This window comes from Phodopus roborovskii, unplaced genomic scaffold, assembly GCF_943737965.1.
Source record: "Phodopus roborovskii unplaced genomic scaffold, PHOROB, whole genome shotgun sequence".
NCBI lineage: Eukaryota > Metazoa > Chordata > Mammalia > Rodentia > Cricetidae > Phodopus > Phodopus roborovskii.
In genome coordinates, this window is record NW_026125051.1 from 18,120 (window position 1) to 42,609 (window position 24,490).

The 24,490-nt window shown below is 43.7% G+C and overlaps 1 protein-coding gene across 1 annotated transcript in view; it reads right to left on the reverse strand.

The window, feature by feature from the left end:
* Positions 1-24,490, reverse strand: part of LOC127218107 (inorganic pyrophosphatase 2, mitochondrial-like) — a 58,142-nt gene that overhangs the window by 13,373 nt on the left and 20,279 nt on the right. Inside the window, 3 exon segments of the mRNA XM_051179143.1 lie at positions 3,238-3,364; positions 11,123-11,209; positions 20,857-20,976. Of these exon segments, the coding sequence (XP_051035100.1) occupies positions 3,238-3,364; positions 11,123-11,209; positions 20,857-20,976 (334 nt within the window).

Consider the following 24,490-nt stretch of genomic DNA (forward strand, 5'->3'; position numbering starts at 1 on the left):
CAGAGAGGATAGGATAGAGAACATGGGGGAGGATTAACTTAAAGAAGAGTGTGGAAACCCACTATCTCTCACCCAAAAACTGTAACAGGAGGGGGGTCGAACACATGGGGCAACGAAAGAAGGGGGCATAGTAGGAGTTAAGGGATTAAGTGGGGACGGAGGTAGAGGGATAGGGAGGAAGGGGGTAATAAGTGCAGTAACTAAAACTAAGGGTCTACGAAAAAGCTTTAGGGAAACCCACTAGTTAGTAAGCTAATTTTAAAATCTAATTAAAAAAAAAAAAAAAAAGTTTGAATGAGGTGCCCAATGAGTGAGTGAACAATGTCGTTCCAGAAGACATGGGTTATTAAATGAAAATCTCAGTGCAAGTCACTACCCCTCTCCCCCATGAGTTACGGGGCCAGGGTGGCCCCAGGGGTCTTCAAAACAATGCAGGTTACTGCCAGGGTCCTTGGTTTCCCCCATAACTGTACAGTAAGGCTGAAGATACCACAGACTTTAGCTAAAGGACAACAATGACTATCAAAGCAACAGGGAAGCTCCCTCCCTGCTGGCTGGCTTTCACGGTGCCGGAATGTGCTGTGCAGGCTGCTGGGGGAGAAAAAGGGTCAACGATCTTACGTGTACATGCTCAATCCTGACATGATAGGCAAAATGTGACCAACGCTGCAACAGTGGGTACCAGCCGCTTTCTGATTAGATGTGAAACCTGTTCCACAGGAGGGAATGTCATACCTCATACATTTGTAAGCCGGGTCAGGAGCCTGCGACTTGAAAGGTTATAGGCTCTGAGGAACTTGCTATTGTTCTTTTGGTAAATGGTCAAGCCGTCAGACAACCTTCTAAATATGTGCATCGATACACAAAGACATGGGCTACTCTCAACCTTGGTCAAAAAAGCATCTTTCTGCATTAGACAGCAATCAACTCAGAGGCTCCTAATTGGTCAGAGACTGTGTGTGCCCAGCCCTAGACAGAACATCTTTGTCAATGATTACCTTCCTCCACCCTCCATCAAGTCTCAGGAAACATCCAGGGAGGTGGAAGCAGAAAGGACAGGAAAGCTGTGGGGAGGAGCATAGTGATGTAGTCTTCTGAACACGACACACATGCACTTACACAGCTGTGCTTACCTTCATAAGACTTGCCAGGTTAAGCCAGCCAGTCATGGCAAGGAGTACCTGAGGACCCACCTGCCCCTGAGGAGCTCCTGGCAGTGATGGCTGCTGGGGGGGGGAGGGAATTGTTCCCTCTTCCTTGAGGGAGCCATTACCCATGCTCTAGTTGACAGCCCCATAACTGCCCACATATGAGAGGTGCTAATTAGACTCCGGAGGGGCATGGTTTAAAAAAAATACAGTAAGAGGATATGAATTTGGGAGGGGGAAATGTTAAAGGAAATCTAGTGAGAGCTGGAGTGGGAATAAGAGGTAGAGAGGGGGCCTGATCATCTATACATAAAAGACATTCTCTAAGAACAAAAAAGAAAAGAAAAACAAAATGCCAAAAATACCGATGGCAATATTTAAATCACCACAAAACCACTTCCTTCTTTGTGTTAGAAATTCCAACTCTATGTGGTAATTTATATTTCAGGTCACTGTTCTACATCCTTTAAAGACGTTATGAAGAAAAGCATTTCAGACATGGGTGAGACTCTGAGAATCGATGGCAAACACAAGTTCTTATAGAATAAATTGGAAAATACGTGGTAGTAACAATGAAGATAAAAAAAATTAATGATAAAAAACAAACGTGAAGATTACAGTCTAGGAGGACACTAGAGAGAGGCCTATGGTGGCCGTGCAGCAGGTTCAGAGCAGAACCCAAGCAGAACTGATCACTTAATAGATATAATCAATTAGCTGATCACTTACTATTACACAAGGGCATTTTACGTTCCACTTAGCTTTAACTTTTAAGATTTATCCAAGAGACAGATATGGATAAATAATATTTAAAGGCTATAACGACTGCATTTTTTTTTCTGTTATCACAAAGCTTCCAGAAACATGCTAAGCATGTACAGACAAATAGTAAGGCTGTGATGGATGAGAAAGATAAAGAAAATTTAAAAACCCTAAGTTCTACACTGGGTAGTGTGAAGTCATTGCTTCAAGTCGGCGAAGTGACAAATCTTACATAGCGCTGGCATCCAAGCATAAGAGTGGCCACCCACCATCGGAGAGCAGTTGTGAGTACTTGTGAGGGGTCCTCAGGACCAGGACCCAGTGATGTCCTCTCATTGAAGGAAGACAGCAGAGATCTTAAACGGACCATTAACAGATCTGTCACCCTCCCCTGCCTCTCCCAGCCACTGTGTGTAATTCTGCCTTGTTGCCCTTGTGATCTCAGGAGGGGCTAGAGCACACAGAATGTGGAAGGTTACCTGAAGGACATCCGTCTATATGGAAGTCACCACCCATGCAGGGATGGCTTCCTGCTGCTCTGATGTCACCTATGAGCCTGCAAACAACCCTCATCCATGCTCTGAATGGCTCTCCAGTGGACTTTGGTGGAAGGTACTCAGGTTTGCTGTTGCCCTGGGAGAAGGGAGAAGATGCCTTCTGGCTCCCCCAGGTGGACTTTGGTGGAATGGACCTGGGTTTGTTGCCCTGGAATAGATATAGATGCCTGTTCACATCTCTCCAGGGAAAAAGTTCCTCCAACATAAAGACAGCTTGAGACGTGGTAAGATAATTGAGGGGGAAACATAAAATATTAAAAAAAAATAGAGAAGAATGAGGAAAGTTTTAAGTCCCTGTCTTTTTAAATGGCAAGTCAAGTCAATAAAGAGAGTACACAAATTAAGAACTATCCGTAAAAACACATCGCTTATGGAACAAAAGCAGCTACTCAAAGCTAAGAACACATGGGTAAAAAGCACCAAGGAGGAGGGAAATGGGGAGGCAAGATGGGAGGGAAGGCAGGGAAGCGGAAAGGAAAAGCAGTAAGCAGGAATGGACACAAGAAATTTCCTCATATCCCATGCAAAGTATCATTTGTCTGTCTCATTCTTTTTCTTTCTTTTTTTTTTTTTTTCTTCCTCCTCCTAGCAATATGACACAACTCATACAAAAATATTTTAGACTAACCTCTGTGGTCTACAGTAAAAAGAGTTTTAAAAATGCTGTTCAATACCTACATATATAAAGTGTGTTTCGTTTCCCTTTTCATTTCTAAGAATTCCAATGACTTGCTGATTTACTTCTGTTTTCTGGAAAGATTCAGACTTACCATGAAATTTATCAGCCTCAGGATCATTCACATTAATAGCAATTATTTTCCAATCTGTGGCATCCTGATCGATAAGTGCCAATATCCCAAGGATCTTCACATGGACCACATCTCCACGAGGAAGAACCTTTACAGAGAAAAGATGCCGTCATTTGCAAGGCTTGGGAGGGTTTAACTATAAAACCCTACTCACACAATGGAAACGTAACAGTTCTGGGAACTATAAACCATGTGAAAATGATCAGAAAGTCTGTCTTGCAGTCTCTTTCCTAGGAACAAGTATCTCAAAACTTCCTCTTCCACCCATGAAAGGGCTGCTGGCTAAATAACCAAAACAATCAATCAAAGCCTTGTGTACTTCGAGAAAAGCAGACATTAAACAGGCAGTGTAGGACCAAGACTCTGAGGGAAGTGACTGGAAGAGGAGGGGTCATGGAAACTGCCTGGGCTTTGTGCCCAGGGCAACTGCAGGGTACAGAAGGGGGAGCCAGAAGGTGTCCCCGTCCCCGGACCGCCACATCTGTTCCACGGTACGAGCGCATGTGCACGAACACACACACACACACACACACACACACACACACACACACACACACACACCAAACAAACAAACAAAGTACAGTTTAAAAGGAACAACCACTATCACCAAGGAGGACGAGGTGGCTACAATCCCTGCTTCATAGACTGGAGTCAAGATTTTACTCTGGAAACACAGTGCAGAGGAGGCTGAAAGTGTCCTCAAGAAAAGGTTACTTAAGACCCAGCAAGTGTTACATTTTTATGCCTAAAAACTATCAAACAGATTGTCTTAAGACAAGGAATGACAATGAAACAATTGTTAAAGCTAGAAAGAAACAAAACAGGTTCCTCGAGATGCTTTTATAAAAGTGAGTGTAGGGTAATTAAAAATGAGAAGAAGCTGGGCTTAGGGAAACAGTTCAGTCCCACAGCACTTGCTATGTAAGCATGAGGACCTGAGTTCGAGTCCCAGGACTCTTATCAAAAGCTGGGTGTAGGGCTTGTAACCCCAGTGGCTAAATAAGCAAGAGCCTGAGGTTGGTGAGAAACTCTGTCTCAAAAGTAGATGGCACCTGCGGAGGAATGACACCAGAGGCTGACATCTGGCAGCCACATCAAGTAACACACTCTCCCACATACATACATCTATACACAGACACAGACTGTATCAGAAGTTTCCTCTGATACTACACTGCTTGAGAAAGTGATTTCAGCGCTCTTGGGCTGCCAACACCTCAAATCTTTCTACATTCTTTTATTTTCAAAGGGTTAGTCGGCTATCAAACTGCCTTGTAAGCTTAGACTCTAAATGTGTTTCAGAAGACAAATTCCCTCGTGGTCCCAAAATGCAGCTTTACATTTTACAAAATAAGGTATGCAAAACAGAGTCATTTATGTACCCCAAAAGTGTTTAGACAAAATGATGTTAAACCAGAAAATCAAGTAAATCCATTCAAAATATTTGCAAAATGACAAGTCTTAATCGAATTGTCCACGAACTGACTGTCACACAGTCGATTAGTGTGACTGTAGGAATGACACTGAAGGCTCCTTCTTTAGAGAGGGCACACAGACAATCACATAAGGGTCTCCCGTGGCTAGTCTATTATCTATGAAACACCTGGTACTGCGTTAGGAAAAGAGCGAAAGAAAAAAAAAAAAAAAGGGTGGAGTGGGGGAGAGACAGAGAGAGAGGAAGGGAGGGAGAGAAGGAGGGAGGGAGACAGGGAGAGAAAGGGAAAGAGGGAGAGGGGAGGGAGAGACAGAGACAGAGAGACAGAGAGAGAATTAGACTCCAGCCACACGGAGGCCAGGACAGCCTTTTTGGTCTGAGGTAGAGGTAAGAGCTAGTGGCGGTTTCTTTTCTCATCTTCAGCTTGAAGTTTGAACCCAGTATCAATCATGGGTGTATATTACTCGTGTTACAAATCCCTGTTTGCATTTACTACCTTGTCTGGGATACTTAGATGTTGCAGGTGTGGACAAAAGAAAAAAAAAAAAAAAAAAATAAATAAATAAATAAATAAATAAATAAATAAAAAACAAGACACAACAGCGACCTCAAATACAAAGGCTCTACCATCGCACATCTCAACCGCTGGGTTGCAGGGCCCAACCTGCAATTTTACAGGACAGAGATGGAAGGGATACAGGCGGGCATCAGTCTTCACAAGCATTAGCCCTGGAGGCGGGGCCCCATCAAAGCCAGAGACAGCCTCCAGAATCACACCTCTGGGACTGGATCCCACTCTGGCGCTTTCCAGCCATGTGAGGTGAAAGTGAGACAATGTGAGATGCATGGGTAGCTTCGGAAAGTTTGGGCTCATATAGGGAATCATGATTTAGATCCCCCTTCCCACTCACAGTAAATAAAAATGTGAGGGAGGATTTAAAAAAAAAAAAAACAAACACAAAAAAAAAAAAAAAAACAAAAACAAAACAAAACAAAAAAAAAAAACTGGTAAGAAAACAAATAAGCAGCTCACCTTTAAGCATATCCAAAAGACAAGGATCTAAGTGATGTTTGATGTTAGTTCCTACAATTCTACAAGAAGTATGTTTCTGCCATTCTTGCTATCATTAAGGAAATACCAAAATTTCTTTTTTTCAGAAGAAGAAACCCATCTTCAGTCACAAAAGAGGAGTTTCTTCCACTCTAAGCCCAGGGAAAGCTTTGGGATGCCCAGGAGACTCTTGGCTCTAGGGATGGGTAACTGCAGATCTTAATGATATGACTTTGCCCTGTTTGATTGGCACTGCTGTTCTTTTTGGAAGAATGCAGGGCTAAGAGAACCCCAGCCTGTGAAGGAAATAAAACAGCAACCTTACCCTATAAGAGTTCAGGTGTCAATCAAATGTTGCTCCTTCCTGCCCCATCCCACCAAGCCCTTTTCCTTAGCTATAAATCACCAAGTATCTCGGGTACCTATCCTCAGGTCTATATTGTTGTTTCCCAGTCCCTAAGTCCAAAAGGAAGATGTAGAGGCTGATACTTGTGAAAGAAGGCGGTGCTATTCACAGCTTTGGGTGTGCCTGCTCTCAGCCCTGAAGCACTTCATAGACACAGCAGCTGGCAGCTAAAGCTAATACAGGCTGGAGTCATGGTGTTCACTTCGAAAGAGGATGAGGACAGAGGAAACCTGGGGGACAGACACACAGACAAGGGCCCAGGACACTGTCAGGAGAAGTAATTAGAGTATTAACCCTTGAGGACAAGGCTTCAGGACGGCATGGTACACAAGACCAAAGGAACTGTAAGGTCTTCATAAAACATCCTGAGTTTGAAGCTATGTACACGTACCAATTAAAAGCTGGTCATGTTGGGTAACTCTCAACCAAGGCAGTTTTAACCTCTAGGAGACCCTGGCTGCCGGAGACACCTTTTGGTTTAATAGTATCTCATGGAAGAGGACGGGGATGTCTGAGAGACACACTGCCCTGACAAAGCTTGAGCCATCTCAAACGTCAGCTGCGCTACAGAAGAGGACAGCACACAAGTTCTTGAGAACTTCCACTCTCAATTATTTTGTTTTCTTACTCATAAAACTGATTTCCCAGCAATATAGCAACCAGTGAGTTTATTTTGTAGACTTTGAGGCTAGCAGGAAGCAAGTTTCAGGTGACTGTCAAGTTTCATCAGATGAACCAGCTTTTGATCTCAGAAGAACACAGAGAGGGAGCCTTGCTTCAAACAAACTGGACTGCTCTTCCGAGGAATTGACCGAATGCAACCTACGTTACCACTTCCATGGGAGCAACTCAATCCAGTTTGTAAACTAGGTTGAGATGCTGAAGCTAGGGTGTTTGTGCCTAGGTTTCAGGGAAATCCAGACAGAGGCTTTTCTAGCTGCTGTGGGGACATTTCCAAAGGCAGGAATGTCAGTCGTAAATGCTGGGTTGAATTTGTCCTCCACAACCCCGAGAGATGACATTAGGCAAGTTACTTCTTACAGTGTTTTAGGGCTTAGTGTCTCAGTAAAGTGAAGATGGTGTCTCAGTTCCCTATACTGTTGAAGAGACAAGGGAAAATAGATGTATAAACTCAAAGCCAAGAGATCTTCTACAGAGAGCATTGTTCCCCCTCTGGGACCTATTTATTATTAAAATACACCTTCCCAGTGACAATGGTCAGGGACCTGGAATAAGGGGATGTAAGAGGGGCCTATAAACACAGGCTCCATGCTGACTCAGGTCTGAGGGAGGCAAACTTCAACCATGGACAGTTAACACAGAAAATAACGGGAAGCAGTGTTTAAAGCATATTAACTTGTGAACTCGGTTTTCTACTGTTGTGTAGTAAGTTATTGCAACTTAATGGCTTAAACAATGTAAGTTTTCATGGACCAAGAAGAACCCATGCCAGGGATGGGCGGATTTTCTGCCTAGGGTTTAAACAGTAGTTGGGCCTATAACATTGCAAGTTCTAGAATAGACTAGCAAAATATAACAATAATTAGTTAACATACTCCAGTAATTATACATTAACAAATCACATATTAACATTACTAAATTTTATGGTGTATATTCTACAACTTGGAAACCTCTATTGAGGTTTCTTAGCTATTCTTGGCTTACAGATAAATGTGACTGTGTCATGTCAATGTATAAGTTACAAATGTTGCTAACATTTCTTCCAGTCACAACTCACTAATTATGTGGTCAGTGACACAGTACACGGGCCTTTGTTTAAGCTTCTTATTCAACCAGGTTTAAACTGACTAAATATGAATGGACTACCCCCTAACAGTTATACCCCAAAAACAAGAGGATTTTTTCTCATGTCAGAAGCACACAATTGTTCCAGCAATGAAAAGTCACTTAACTTAGCCATCTTTACTTGTTATGAAATAAGATATGGGCTGGAAACCAAAGAGCCTAGCATGGAATCTAGGCAGAGGAGGTATTCATTAGGATATTTTATTCCTTTCATTCTTGTAGCCTGTTTAATTTTATAAACATCATTTACACCTCTTACAAGAATATACTAAAAAAAATAAGTTCAGAAAAACTACAACTTAAATTTGAAGTTAAGTCATAATTTGTTCGTACTTCTGTTGAAGACATGTGCCAGGCAAGAGTAACAGTCACATACACATGAATTCTAACAATTCTGAGCAGGAAATGAGAATTACCACTAGGGTGAGGATCCCTCAGCTCACAAAAGGAGGAAGAATGAGGAGGAAGATGAGAAGAGGGGAAGGTGAGAAATGACAAGAGGGAGAGAATGGGGGAGAAGAGCCGAGAGGGAGAGGGTGAGGAGAACGCTGAAGGGAGAAAAACAGAACGAAAGTAAAAAAAAAAAAAAAAAAACCAGGAAGTAAAAAGAAACAAATGGCAGGAAATACACAGATGGAGTGTCTGCCCCATCTGGTCCCATAGCCGTTTGGCCCCAAATAAACACACAGGGTCTTATACTAATTATAAACTGTTTGGCCAATGGCTTAGGCTTCTTACTGGCTAGTTCTCTCTTAATTATTAACCCAATGCTATTAATCTATGTATTTCTACATAGCCTTATCTTACTGGAGAATGCCGGGCATCCTATACTCCAGGTAGCTACTTGGTGTCTCTCTGGCAGCTCCTCTCTGCCCTCCTCTTCCCAGCATTCTCCTAGTCTGGTAGCACACCTATACTTCCTGCCTGGCTACTGGCCAATCACATTCATTCATCAGCCAATAATAAGAGAAGCATATTCACAGCACACAGAACATCCCCCATCAGAAACATTAAGAGGGGATGAAGAGGGAATCAGAATGATGAAGAACATTAAAAACAAGAGGAGAGAAACAACAAAAAATAGTAAAGAGAGATAACTATTACCTGAAGATGCTAACATAAGTTTCCAACGACTGATTCCAACTAAGTCAGAAGAACGTAATAACTTGGCCAGGAAAGGAGGTAGGAGCCAGGTACCAAAGGAAGCATGACAGCAGATTTTGTGACTTAGCAAGGAAACTGGTTAGCACAAGGAATACATCAACTGAGACATTAACAGTGAACTAGACGAAACTACTGGCAGCAAGAAGGAAAAAATTAGTTTTGAAAGCTCTTTGGACACAAAATCAATATTGCATCATTAGCTGGGTGAAGAGAAGCAAGCCATCAAGATGATCCCGCTGTTCCCGGTGGAGGAGCATGGAAATGTGAGGGGAAGGGGCCAAGCTGTCTTCAGTAGTATTCTCTGTTTGCTTACTGTATTTTCTGTCGCTCTCCTCGCCCCCACGCCCCATGGAAAGTAATGAGAGCTATAAATTAGAAAAAGGAAAAAGTGAACGTAGCTTGGACCGTGAACTCGAGAGGCCCAAGAGACATCGGAGTACAGCTAATACGCAGCTGAATGCAAGGCTATGAGCTGATGTTGTGTACTATAAGAGCAAAGCCAGGGACACCTAGGGGAAGAGCACAGGAGCACAGGAACTAACAGGGGCCCCTCCTCCCCGCCTCCCCAGCCCTACGGGGCAGGCAGGAGGAAGTGTGCCTGAGAATGAACTCATGTGCAAGCCAGAAAGCTTGCACAGAAAGCCAAGTACTGTGATATAATAGAAGCCAAGGGGACAGCTGACTGCTTCAAGGAGGAAGAGGAAATGGCAGCTAGAGAGCGCTACAGGAAATCCATACTCTACGGCAGCTCCGGGGAACCCTACTGATGGCAGTTTGATGGAAATGATGGTGGACAGGAGGAAGAACCACCTTCGCAATGGAGTGACAACTACGAGAGAAGGAGATGGAGATGGATCCTGAAGGCTCTTCTTCCAGGGCTCTGTGAAAGGGGCCGTCGGAGAGGGTGCCTGTGATAGGAAGCCAGAGATGAATGAGGGGCTGTTGACCCTGGAGAGAAGGGAGGAGAAGAAAACACGCCCTGCAGGCGGGAAGTGTGAAATCTAGAGCAGCTATGGGGGTGGCACGGACCGCCTTACACAGTCCTGAGGGGAATGAAGACGGAGCTCGCCCCTGCTGATGTCTACGAGCGCTTTGACTCACAGACTAGGGAACAGCGCAGGACGGCAATGTGCGCTAGTGTGAATGCAGTAGAGACGGGAACCGAGCAGACCGAAGAGCTACTGAGAGGAACCAGCACACAGACTCATTTCACAGGACCTTGTTTCGCACCACAGGACTTGGCAGCCTGGAAGCAGATATGGAAAGAAAACGGGGGAGGGGTTTTGCTTTTTCATGTGTATGTGTGTGCATCTGTAGACACATGTGCAAGTGCAGACATACATGCCTGTGGTCAGAGGATAATCTCCAGGGTCATTCCTTAGGCTACCTGGAACTTCGCCAAACAGACCTAGCTAGCTGGCCAGCAAGGTCCAGGCACCTGCATGTCCTTTCCTGTCCAGGAATGGCATTACAGGTGTGTCACCGTGCTTGGCTTCCCCCTGGGGTCTGGGGATCTGAATGAACACTCTCTAGTCATGCATTTTACCCCGGGAGCCGCTTCCCCAGCTCGGGCAGTTGGTTCCCATCAGTACTGAACTCTCTGACTAGACAATGACACGGAAGCTGAAGTCAGAGCTTGACAAACTCCCAATAAATGTCAGAAGCAAACCCTGAAGGCCTTCCAGTCCCTGTTACAAGACCTCCTCAGCTCTGCTGCTCTGACATAAGAGCAGCGCTAGACAAGGCACACAGGAAGGCAGCTGTGTCACAGACGGAATCAGAACCAGATGTCGGCTGGCTTTCACCTGCCCTGCGTGGCTCACCAAGGCGGGACCTGGGAAAAAGCAGTGAGGGTATAGGAAGAGTCTCAACATCAGGGGAACGAGCACATTCAGACTCCGAGTAGAAGAGCTAGAGGCCAAAAGGAAGTTTTATGACGAGAATAAAGCAAGCACACGTGAGGACTAAGGCAGTCTGTAGGACAAACCTTTGAGCCTATTTCACAAACGTCAATGGGATCGTTGTCTCCACAGCAGTTTGTGGTCTTATCTTTCTGATAAGGGTCTTCCCAGGTCTAAAAAACAGAACAAAACAAAAAACAATCAAAACTGAGGCAGAAATGTAGGGTAACACTCACTGTGGGATATATATGCTAACCTTTCCAATGACCGTGACGTTTTATAACTAGCCATGACTCAAAGGGAAAATGAGCCGAGGTTACCCACGCAGGCTCCGTGCTAACAGCAGTCCAAGATACACCCTCAGGCATCATAATCATCAACAGGTTTACAGCCCTTCTACTCTCTGTCTCTAATCTGTGTCATCACATCTGAAAGTGGGTAGCATTTTCAGAATATTCATCTTCCAAGCCTAGTCAGCGGCTAAATTCACACTCACAAACCTCAGGGTTTCGCTGTTTCTCTCTTTCTGCCGACACGACGGTCTCAGCCATGGCCCTGTCACTCACTGCTACACCTGACGTGGTGGCAGTCTCCCAGCCTCGCTTTCCACATCTGAAATGAACTTCCTATTGGTTAAGGGTCTCCTAAGCTAGAAACAGCTTTCCCTCCAGAAGGCATGGTTTACTCCAGTGCGGAAAAACCAACCCATCTCTGTCCATTTTCCTCCCTTAAAAACGTCTGAACCTTTGTCATTAAATTTCAGGCTCCTGACAAAAATCATGCAAATAAGTCAGCTCTTGGGTCTACTGGGAAGATGATAACCTATTGGCTATAAATTATATGCCACAGTTTTGGAGATGAATAATGTAATGGGCATTTGCTGTCAATTTAAAATCTCTCCCAGGCACCATCTCTTCCCAGAAGCTTGACTCTGAATCAAACTATAGAAATGGCCTAAAATGAATTGTCTTAAATTGGCATTAGAAGGGATGAGAAACTTCCATCTCAAGATTCAGCCACTGACATCCCGGCATTTACATTATCCAAGTTTACTTTCTCTATTTTATGAAGGTAACTAAAACTGCACTTATTTACAAGTAACCCCAGAAAAAAAAAAAAAAAAAAAAAAAAACAGTATTTTCCTTCTAACCTTAACTATAATACATCTACTGACCCATCTTTACTTTTAAAAACAAAACAAATAACAAAACACAACAACAAAAAATCAGGCCCAGCAAGTATGTCCCACTACTAAACCTACTAAAACCAAAAAACCTAGAATAACAATCAATATAACCTTATGTACCGGCCATAGATGAGAGATACTGTCTAACACACACACACACACACACACACACACACACCTTGTGAGGAATAATTATCCATCCCATAATACAAATAAACTGAAATGGTTTACAGGGGTCAAAGCTCACCGAATCTCTAAGTAGCAGAGTCAGGGTTAGAATCCATGGTGTGAATCAGAAGTTACGATGCTCACATTTCAGCAAGAACAGCAAGTTCCGCCTCCCAGTTCCCTTCTTGACATGTTCTTCCTTACTCTGACAAATGTCTGTGCTTCCTGCAGTAGCTCCGTTCTCTCCTAGTCCTCCCATCGCTTCTGCATCTTTCCTATTGCTGCTTACCAGGCATTTGGATCCACGCACAAGGCTGGATACTGAGTATCCATCAATAGGGCAGGCTCTCTCTGTTGCACAAATTCTCAGAGTCAGCTATCAGGGGGTGAAAGCTGAAGGATCAGAGAAGCAGAGCCACCAACCACTGGAGAGTCCTTACCTCTAGCAATGCTCAGACAAAATCCTGTCCTCAGACTGCCTGCCCTGCCTTATATCCCTCTCTCCATCCAACCATATCCCTTCCTGTCTCCACTTCCTTAGCTGGGATAAAAGATGTGTGAGTCCCAAGTATGAGATTAACGGTGTGAGCCACCACCACTTGGCTCTGTTTCTTTTTTTAGACTAGATCAATTTCATGTAGCCTAGGGTGGCCTTGAACTCACAGAGATCATCTACCTTTTTCTCCCAAGTGCTGGGATTAAAAATGGGTGCCACCACTGCCTGGCCCCTATGGCTAACTAGTGTGGCTAGCTCTGCGCTCTGATCTTCAGGCAAGCTTTATTTGTTAGATCATCAACAAAATATCCCAATAAGGCTCAGTAAGCGAGAGAGTGCTGTGTTAATAAGTGGTGTAACATTTGTCTCCATGTGCAGAGGAACCAACACAGAACCGAACTGAAATCACTGATCTAGACCATAAAGTCAAAAATACCCATGAGTTAGTTTCCTCTTTCCTAAGGCATGAACTCCATTTCCATGGATTGAACAGGAAGTCATGCTGGCCAAAAGAAGACAGCTACATACCACAACAGCTCTGATTAAACACCCAGACCTCAGTTTCTTCAACTATATAAAGAATGACACGAGTAAGGTAACGTTCGGATACTTGTCATCCGGAGTCCTGATCGTTAGTGTCTACTCATAATCTCCATGCATACCACCAGTGAATAGGAAGCGCACAGATTGATGGGATGACCTAGCCTATAGAGAGCAACATTAATTAATTAAGCATAATTAGTTAAGAAACTCTTTGCTAATGTTGTCACCTTGGTTGTGAGCTGAGCCTCTAACAGCTGCCCATCTCTACAGCCCTTGTCTCTTATTTTGAGGCAAAGGTGTCTTCTCATAACATGCACGCAATAAGGCTTTGGGGAATTTTTTTTCCTTTTTTTAGATTTATTTGTTTCATGTGTATGAATGCTTGTATGCACGTATACATATACACCACACTTCTGCCTGGTGGCTGTGGAGGCCGGAACAGGGCACTGAATCCCTTAGAACTGGAGTTACAGATGACTATGGCCATCGTGTGCATGCTGGGAAGGGAACCTGGGTCACCTGCAAGAGCACTAGTGTTCCTAATCACTGGACTATCTCTCTAGCCCCTTGGAGAATTGTTCTGTTTGTTGATTGGCTGACTGAACTCGCCTCACTACTTTCATTATTATCTATCAACTTAGTTTCTAATGTTGAGTAATTAAAAATATAATGAAATATTCTTAAGCCATTCAATGCTGTTAATATTAGGGTCGTTTCTTCACAATCTTCCATATCAGCAGACACAACACACACACATTTCTGCCTTTAGTATTTCACATCTTCAGGCTTTAGTTGTGTTCCAAAATTTGTACATTAAGTAGTGTCACTTTTAACATTTAACAGATGAGGAAACTGAACAATGTAAAACTTTGAGACTGCCCTCTAGTGGAAGTTTAGGTGCATAACAGGGCAGAGAAAAGGAAAAGGCTCAGACCGGTGAAGTATAAAGAGGGGAACATTGGAACTCTTGAACTAAGTAAGAAAAAAAGGCAAACAGGACTAAGTGAGCTAAAGACATAAACAGATGATTAGAGAAAAAATAAATATGGGTGATTTACACATTTAAGAAAAGTTGTTAATCTGAGAACCACAAAGTAAAAGTACGTTTCAACACTATTTCACAGAATTCAGAGATTTGATAACCCAAAATAGTAGCTAGGCTATTGCTCACCTGGAACCCTATATAATGTTCGTAAGAGTATAAATTGTTACAACTTATTATATGACTAATCTGAGAATATTTGGTAGAGCAGAATGGGCATATAACTCACAATTTGATTCACAAATGCCTCTCTAGTATAGTGGTTCTCAACCTTCCTGATGGTAAGACTCTTTAATGTAGTACCTCACATTGTGGTGACCCCCAACCATAACATAATTTTGCTACTGTTATGAATCATAATGTAAATACCTGTTTTCAGATGGTCTTAGGCGACCCCTGTGAAAGGGTCATTTGACCATCAAAGGAGTTGCAACCCACAAGTTGGGAACTATGGATCTAGTACATAATCTAAAAATAAAAAAATCTTAGCATGAGACCAAGAAAAGGATAACAGAAAGCCACAAGCAACATATTAAGAAATAATTATAAATCTACAAATATGAAATCATAATACATATTGACATAGCCTGAAATAAATCCTGGCTTTGAACAGGAATTGGAGATCATTACTTTACAATCTCTATCAACCAATAAATATCCTTTTATCACTATGTTCTCTGAAAAACATTGAAAACAAAAAGAAACAGCTGTCCACACAGGTGGGTTTTGGCAAGTTCTTGTTGATCGTCTACGGTTCTTAGCTCCAAATTAGAGCTAGTGAGAGCTACTCATCTCAACTGAGATCATACTGGATCAACAGTCTATCGCCTTTATCATCGTCAGTAGCATCAGCGGCAACAGCCGAATTGCTGAGCTAACATTGTTAAGAACCATCTACAGAGCTCACCCTAGACCACCCCCTTCATTACAATAGCCTTTCCAGGTAGGAGTCAAGATCATACAAATGAATATAAACAAGCCTAGAGAGATCTGATCTCTTTTCTCAGGCTCTAAATATAACAAACACCACCATTTACTTAATGTCTGTGGTCAATGACTCAAATTTGTAAGGGAGTTTAAAATAATGAACATGTCAATACTGTATTCAGACTGAAGGCTGAATTTTAAAGTGAGACTCTTTTCGTATTATCTATGCAAGTGTTCTAAATATGTACTTAGAGAAAGGGATTACTGGAATGACCCTGGTAGATGTGGGTAAACGTAAATGTAAGTGTGGAAGATGACTTTTATTCAAGTCCGAGTCAAAGTCGGAGGAAAACACTTCATGGGAGACCATAGAGAGCTAGAGGTCTAAGATGATGATGTCATATTGATGAGTCACAACCTCACTGATGATAACATTTCTACTTAGTGTTCTGCTTAAATGTCCTTCTAAGCAGTTGGCTTGGTAACTGTTCTTAACAAATGTTCTGCTCAACCAAGACAAAATGTAGGTGACCAGATGAACTTAATATCCACATGTGCTGGACTGGTTGGTATTCTGTGTGTCCATTTGACACAGGCTAGACTCATTAGAGAGGAAGGAGGCTCCGTTGAGGAAATGGCTCCATGAGATGCAGCTGTAAGGCATTTTCTCCAATAGTGATCAATGGGGGAGGGCCCAGCCCAGTGTGGGCTAGCAGTGCAGTCCTTAGTTTTATATGAAAGCAGGCTGAATTAAGGGCCAGGGTGTGGTGTCATCCAGGCTTGGGCTGCTGCCACGGGCCATGTCCCTGCTGCAGCCATAGTCTGCGTTGATGTCTGTGACTCCAGTTACCACTGAAAGCGGTGAGGATAGAGTCACACAAAGTTGGCTCGGCCCCTCACTGGCTGCATGCAGCACTTGGGAGAACAGGCCACAGGCCCTGCACCTCACCAGAGTAGCCCAGTAGGGCTGACCCTATTGATGGGGTGTGGGGGGGTGTGATATGCAAGAGGTCTAGATGTGGGTGAGGGAGAGAACACCTCCCCCTTCCTCACACCCCCTCACCGCCTATGTGGGGGGGGGGAGCAGAACCTGCACCTCACCCAGGCAGCAAAGTCGAGCTGATCCTGGTGGTGGGCGGGCAGCTGAGCCAGCCCTGAGGGCATGAGAGTAGGAGACCACAGACAAACAGACAGACAGACAGATAGACAGAAAGACACATAACACACCTCCATATGCTCCCTGCAATGATTGGGAAAGTGGGCCCTGCACCTTGTCTGGGCTAAACAGCAGAGCTGGCCCTGGCGAGGGGAGATGAGATGAACCCAGGTGCGTGAGAGCAGAACTGCCCCCACCCCCACCCCCTCCCCCACCCTCACCCGCCGATCCTTGCTATCTGCTGCACTGGGTGAGTTCACCCAGGTGAGGGAAAGCTGGTGGGCTGACCAACCCAACTACCACCCAGGCCCAGAGTCAGGGCTACGAGTTGGCTCACCCCAACATCCACCTGACCTTTGAACTGTAGGAGCATGTGAGGGGGCCGGACCCGAAGACCCAGACCTGCAGGAATTCCATGGCACAGACAACAGGGATAGCTAAAAGAGGTCTCAGAGAAGACCCATTACCAATAGCACAGCTGAAGTGAGAGGCCTCAGGCCAGACCAAGACTCAGCAGCACACGAAAGGGTTTGCTGCATGACTCACTACACCCACCGCAGCTTCCACACTGAGAACGTTTGTTTTGTTTTCTGGGGGAGGTTGCAAGCACAGAGGGTTGATGCAAGGGGACAAGGGGGACAAGCGGGGCAGGGATGGCTAATGTGAAATACACAGAATCAATAAAAATATTTTCAAAAGAAAGGAAGTGCGTTGAGCAAGCCAGGGGAAGCAAGCCAGTAAGCAGCATCCCTCCTCCCTCCATGGCTTCTGCATCAGCTCCTGCCTCCAGGCTCCCGCCCAGTTGTGACTTCCTGCCTTGACTTCCTTCAATAGCAAACAGCAACACAGAAGTGTAAGTCAAATGAACCCTTCTCTCCCCAGCTTGCATTTTAGTCTTGGTGTTTTATCACAGCAAGGAAATACTAAAACATGTACCATGAGGCAAACACCCCCGCAATGACATCACTAACTTATTCACCCCAAAACGTTTACTGTTGTACACAGTGCTACATTCCTGTAATCCTAGGACTTGGGCAGACTGAGGAAGGTATTTTCCGTGAGCCTCATGAAAAGAATGCAAAATTACTGATCACCAATTCAGGGTATCAAGAATTAAACTGGTCCACTGAAATATAACCACCAATAAAACAGAATTCCTGAGCTAATGAAGTCTGCATTCTACCTTCAAGAAACTGACAGTAAACAAGATAACTTACAGTCAGTTATAATTTGGTGGGCATTTAGAACAGGAGGGAGTAACTCGTGTGAACAGTAAAGTTCATGAGGCAGGGTGAAAGATTTACAGCTTGAGAGACATCACAAAGGCTTGGACTAGAGCAAACATTCCAGTTAGTGAGCTGGGCGTGCTGGAAAAGGAGTCAGCTGAAGGGAGGGCTGGGAATAAAGAAGAGAGAGGAGAAGGAAGGAGGACACCGAGGAAAGATGGATACAGCATCACAAAGGGACCAGTAATTAATTGGTTTTCCCTCTAAAAGCTGTCTGATCAATAACCAGCTTTAAAAAAAAAAAAAATCGCATGAAGTTATTTTTATGTGGGAGATAACAAATATATGCAATCTTTAGTGAAGCTGTATATAATGAAGCACACACACACACACACACACACACACACACACACACACTACACTGTTGTGTTTACTGTCTGACTTTCTGTCTGGAATAAAAGTTCTTGGGGGATTCTTATCACCTTTACCCCTGTCCTCATAGCAAGAACGGTCCCTGGAAAATAGGCACCAGTGACTGTGTGACGAGTGAAGAGGGACTGTGGGGGCCAGAGATCGGGGACACCAGAGGACCCACAGGGACAGAAGTGGGGAAGGAGGGACCTTCCAGTGAGTCTTAGAGTCACATGGCAAGGGGCAGGCTAAGAGCTTCAGCCTTTAGTCTCCTACCGATACAAAACCACTCAAAGGTTCTTGTATGAGGAAACATTACCAGACTTTGTTGTCATTGGACTGGCTGTCCTACAACTCTGATTGTAGATCAGGCTAGCCTCAAACTGACAGAGATCCCCCTGCCTCTGCCTCCCAAGTGCTAGCCAGATCTTGATTTCTAAAACAGCATTTTAGATGCTGATTGGAGTATGCAAATTAGGCAAGGGAGAGTGCACAGTACACAGTAAATTAGGGGCAGGCTCCAGTTTAATTCAGTTGAATTAAGAAAGGACACGCCTTTAATCCCAGAATTGGGAGGCAGAGGTAGGTGGATCTCTGAGTGTAAGGCCAGTCTGGTCTACAGAGTGAGTTTCAGGCCAGCCCGAGCTATAGAGAAAAACCCTGTCTCAAAAATACCCCTCCACACACAAAAAGAATGAAAGAATGAACAACTGTACCTCACAGACTAGACCCGGGCAGGTAAGAACACCCTGAAAGTTCACACACACACACACAGAGCAGCACAGAAGGTCCTCTCGGCTTCAGTCATCACCCCTTCTCATTAGCAGACTTGCATTTGGTTCCTTTGTTAATTCTAGCAGGGTGGGTGGGGTGTGGAGTTGAGACCAGGCCTAATTATATATAACCTAGGCAGGCTTCAAACTGGCAATAACCCTCTTGCCTCAGCCTCAGAAATACTGAAGTTGCAGGTGTGGGCTGCCATGCCCAGATTTGCTTCATTGTTATTCTTAACAAAATAAATAGAATCAGTACCAGTCAGTAGAGCCAACTGTGCCACATTGTAACCAGTGACTTAGCTGTCAATTGCTCTAATCCTGTGGCTCTCAACCTGTGGATTGTGCACCCCCTTGCCAAGCTTCCTATCTCCAAAAGTATTTGTATTAGGCTTCACAACAGTAGCAAAATTACAGTTACAAAGTAGCGACGAAAATAATGTTATGGTTGGGGGGGAGGGCGAATCACCACAACATGAAGAACTGTGTTAAAGGGTGGAAGCGTTAGGAAGGCTGAGGACCGCTGTACCAAGCACTAATCGTTAAGATAAAAATAACTGCTACTGAAAACGGGTGCTGTCCATCACACCCTAGTCTAATGAAACTCCCCAGGCAGCCCCTCAGCACAGCCACGCGCAGTACATGTCCGTGTCCTCTACAGATGAAGAGAGGCAGGCCATGTCAAGGTCACAGTGCTGATGTGACAGCCAGGCTCTCGAGCCTACCCACTCGGTCTCCCGTTACTCTGCCCGACCTCATGCCTACTCCCATCTTTTCATACCCTTGCCTCTAGCAAATCGCCCTTAAGAAGCAGCTCAAGAAATGAACACTAGTTTGTTCCCGAACTGCTCAACTTGGCCTGTCTCTGCTTTTGCCCCCAATAGGTAGCTTCTTTGGCCTTCCTTTCACCCACATCCTCCTCTTCCACAATCCCCTAAGCTCCATGGACCTGTGTTTTTTAACCTTTCCCTGTTAGGTTCCACAGAATCTTCTCTGTAGAGACCTAAGAAGTGAAGACAACTGCCCTCACGACTTGAGCGTACACTCTCATTTCTAGCCATCATTTCAAGAGTACCAGAGTGCATCCAAGTGGGTAGTCCGGCTACATCAGAGGGAAACCGGCTCTACAAAGGACAATTTTCCGTTCTTTTCATGTGAGTGTTTATCTAATGGGACACAGTCCCCCGTGTAAGTTTTCATGTAATTGAAAATTAGTACATAAAATTACAAACATCAAATTTCCACACAGCTCATAGGGCTTACGATCATAAAGAAAAACCGGTTCTCTGTTTCCAAAACCCAGACTTTGGAGCTGATATACTGAGTCTTGCTCACTGAATAATCAGGAAGAGTTGCTACTTCAGAGGGTGAGGAAATTGGGAGGTCAGTAAAAGGGGTCAAGAGTGGCAACATGGCCCACATCGGAACGAGGACTTGCCATCACTCACGCCTTGACTTCCTCGTTTCCCAGTCACAATTCCAGATTTACAACGGTGGGTTCTGTAAGTAATGTAACTCAATTCACCTGTTAGATTTATCAAAAATAAAATGCATCCAGTCGTGTAGAAAGGTATATAAGAGCATATGAAAGGAATGGCTAGATAAAATTTGCTCAGAACTGTTCATTGACAACAGCTAAGCCTACAAAAAAGAGATGTGCTTAAATGTCAACTGTCAATCTTCTACATGCCAGACTCCAAGAACCTGAGGGATGACTATATATGGTTTGAAGTAGTTTACTGGTACAATTGAATGCCAAGTTAAAAACTTTTAAGTCACAAATCTCTGAAACTGGTATGCTCTAGGAACCAATCTAAATTCAGGGAGCAGACAGGACTTATGGGGATTTCTTTAGAAGGCATAAAAGTTTACCATTGTAACAGGGATGTTACCTGAGGGAGGGCCCCGTAATTCCATATATAGCCCTTGTGAGGGAAGATATTTGGTACATAGCGTAGCTGTCCATTCTTTACATCTTGTTTAATGGGATTCAGTGGCTCCTCAGTGGCAATCTAGGCAGATCACAAGGGAAGGCAGGGAGAGAGTGAAATGGTTAGCCCTGCACACAATGAACAGATTTTAAATCCACCATAGCACGACCAAATATTCACATCCCAACTTAATAATCAAAGGTGCTTTAGGGTAAATTACATCAATTCTTATCAGCAGTTAACATGTACCATATAAGAAAAACCACCTGAAAAGAAGACACTCGATTACATAGTTAGGCTCAAAGTTTTTGTACCCTGCATTATCTCTAACAAGAAACAGTAAGATGAGTGGAAAGACAGGAGGGTAAAAGTTAATCTATATTTTTGTTGTTGTTGCTAATCGGCTTTTACTGCCGATAGTCTTAGGCTACTATAGCTAACTCAAAGGTGTTTAACTAGACAGTGAGCATCTAGAGAGATGGCCCCACGGTTAAGGGTGCTTGCTCTGCAATCATATGAACCAACCCATGTAACAAGCCAGGTATCTGCAAACACTGAGAGCCCAGGTCTGGGTGTGGTGAGACAGGAGGAGACAGGAGGAACACTGGGTTTGCTGACTACCAGTGCAGAGGAGACACAAGCTTTAGGTTCTGAGTAGGACACAGCCTTGGCAGAACAAGTAGAGAACGATGGAGGAGTACACCCAACACAATCTCTGGCCTCTGTAGCCCCTGTACACAGCACCCGAGGACGCACACATGCAAACAAGACAGAAAGCTTTTAGGATACATCACACACACGAGTAAAGGATTTCGGTCTTGCCATTGTGATTCAGCATAATGTTGGAAGTCCTTGCCAGAGTAGTGAGGCAAGGCATCCAAACATGAAAAGAAGGACTAAAGTCATCGCTGCTTACTGACAATACAATGCAAATATATATGTAGAAAGCACATAAGGTTACACACACACACACACACACCAGTGCGGAAGGAGAGAGAGAGAGAGATTACCAAATGGATGTAGTGAATTTGCAAGATATAAAACCAACACACAAACCCCACAGGATTTCTGTATACTACCAATGAACTGCTCAAAGCAGGAATCCAGAGACTATCCTATTTGCATCAAAACAACAATACAACTCAGAGCACTTGGGGATAAATTTAATGGAGGAAAAGAAAGATGTGTTCCTGCTGAAAACTAAGTTGATGATGAAAAACATCAAAGGATACACAAACAATGGGAAAGACGTCCAGTGTTGGATTGAAGGAGCATAATTCAGGGTCATTGCAATTCACAGCGAAGTTCCAAAGTCATTTAAAAAGAACAGAAATAGAAAGAACCAACCTTGAAGTTTCCATGGAAACATACACACACACACACACACACACACACACACCCTAAAAAGCTACAGCAAGTATGAGCAAAAAAGAAAAAGCCTAACCACACTACAAAGCCACAGTAATAAAGTCGGTAGAATCTGCAGAAGTCAAATTCAGAAACAGACAGGTGAGACCGAATACAAATGGGTTTCAGCAGAGGTGCTGGCAACACAGGACAGGAAAAGCACACTCTCCTAAAGAAACTGCACTGGGGAAAACAGCATAAGCATGTGTGGCAAGGACAGCTGAAAATGGATTCTTTAAATATAAGGCAGAGGCTGTAAAATGAGAAAACAGGAGGGAAGGACAAACTGGTATACACAAAAACTTTGGGGATTGGACCACAAAACCACAAGCAATAAAAGCAAAAACAGACAAACCAAATTACATCAAATTTAAAAGCTTCTGCGTGGAAAGGGAAACAACCAACTGAATAAAGAAAGGCGCCTACTACTGTAGAATATTAAGATATACTACATTCGTTTCAGCTGTGGAATATTTGTTTAATGACGCAATGATGCGCTGCACTCTTTAATGTTGTATTTGCTTAACTCTGTGAAGCTGCGATGCTTTGCCTGTCTAAAACACCTGATGGGTCTAATGAAGAGCTGAACGGCCAGTATCTAGGCAGGAGAGGGATGGGTGGGGCTGCCAGCAGAGAGAATAAATAGGAGAAAAACAGAAGAGGGAGGAGTGAGGTGGACCTCGGGGCAGCCACCCAGCTACCCAGCAAGCATCGGAACAGGAAGGGAAGAAAGGCATATAGAATAGAGAAAGACAAAAGCCGGGAGGTAAAGGTTCACCTGATAACTAAGTTAAGGAAAGCTGGCTAGAAACAAGCCAAGCTAAGGCCAGGCATTTAGAAGAAAGAATAAGTTACAGTGGATTATTTGGGAGCTGAGTGGCAGCCTTCACCCCCGAAAGAGTTAAAAAAAAAAAAAAAAAAAAACTATATACACCATAGGAGAAAAGAATATTTCAAATCATACATCTGACAAGGGCTTAAAATCCAAAATATACAAGAAACTAAAGAACTAGACAGAAAAATAAAACAAGCAAACCAAAAAAAAAAAAAAAAAAAAAAAAAAAAAAAAAACCTGTAATTAAAAAATGGGGGTAGTAGACTTATTTCTCAAGAAGATACACAAATGATCAATGAGAAAAAAAAAATAGTCAATATAGCAATCAGGAATATTCCAGTCAAAACAATAATGAGGAGGCCAGCAAGATGGCTCAGACGGCAAAGGTATTTTGTGTCAAGGCCTGAGTTTGAGTACCAGGGACATCAGGTACATCACACAGGACAGACAGAAAGAACCAACTCCCAAAAGATGTCTATTTACACACACCTATTTACCTATTTACACACACACACACACACACACACACACACGTTTAACAAAAGCAGCAAAATACCACAGTGAGGGTTCACCTCACTCTAGTAAGGAAAACTGTTACCAAGAAGATTACAGACAGTTAGTGGTAGTAGTAAAGATTCGGGGAAGGAAAGGCTACCTTGTTGACGGAGGACAGCTTTGTACACTGCTGATGGAGGATAGCCTTGATGAAATAGAAATTAGTGCAGCCTTCGAGGAAAACAGCACAAAGATTACATGGGAAATGAAAAGCAGAACTGACAGAAGAAGCCATTCCATTCCAAACGCACAGCCGCAGGAGAGGAGGGCAGTCGGCTAACTTGGCACCTGATAGCACCTCACTGTTCACAACAGCCAAGGGATGGAAACAGGACCACCAACTGATGAACGGACCAAGAAAACGGGCTCCAAGGTTGAGCTCTGAGGCTTGAAAGAGCAGGAGGCGAGACAGGATGGGGAAGCTTGATCCGGGGCAGAGGTGCTGGTGCAGCTGCATGGTGTGGGGACAGCTGCAAACAACAGGGTACGCTTCAAGGGATAGAAGGACCCGGAAAGTGTTCACTGTGGAAGTCTAATGCGATTCAAACAATACATATCTGTTTAAGTGTAACATGGCATCATATTTATGTTTCTATGTTATAGTTAATAATTAAATAGAATTAAAATAACAAATTTCAGCTTTAAAAAGCAGAGCAAAATGGCGATGATGGTCCAAGAGTATAAAAACTTTAGACAAAAATATTTTGCTGTGTTGTGTTGTGTTTTGAGCGCTGTTGTGCAAGGCGGTGAACACAGTTACCGGGGTATTACACACTTCAAAATGTCTGAGAGAGTAAG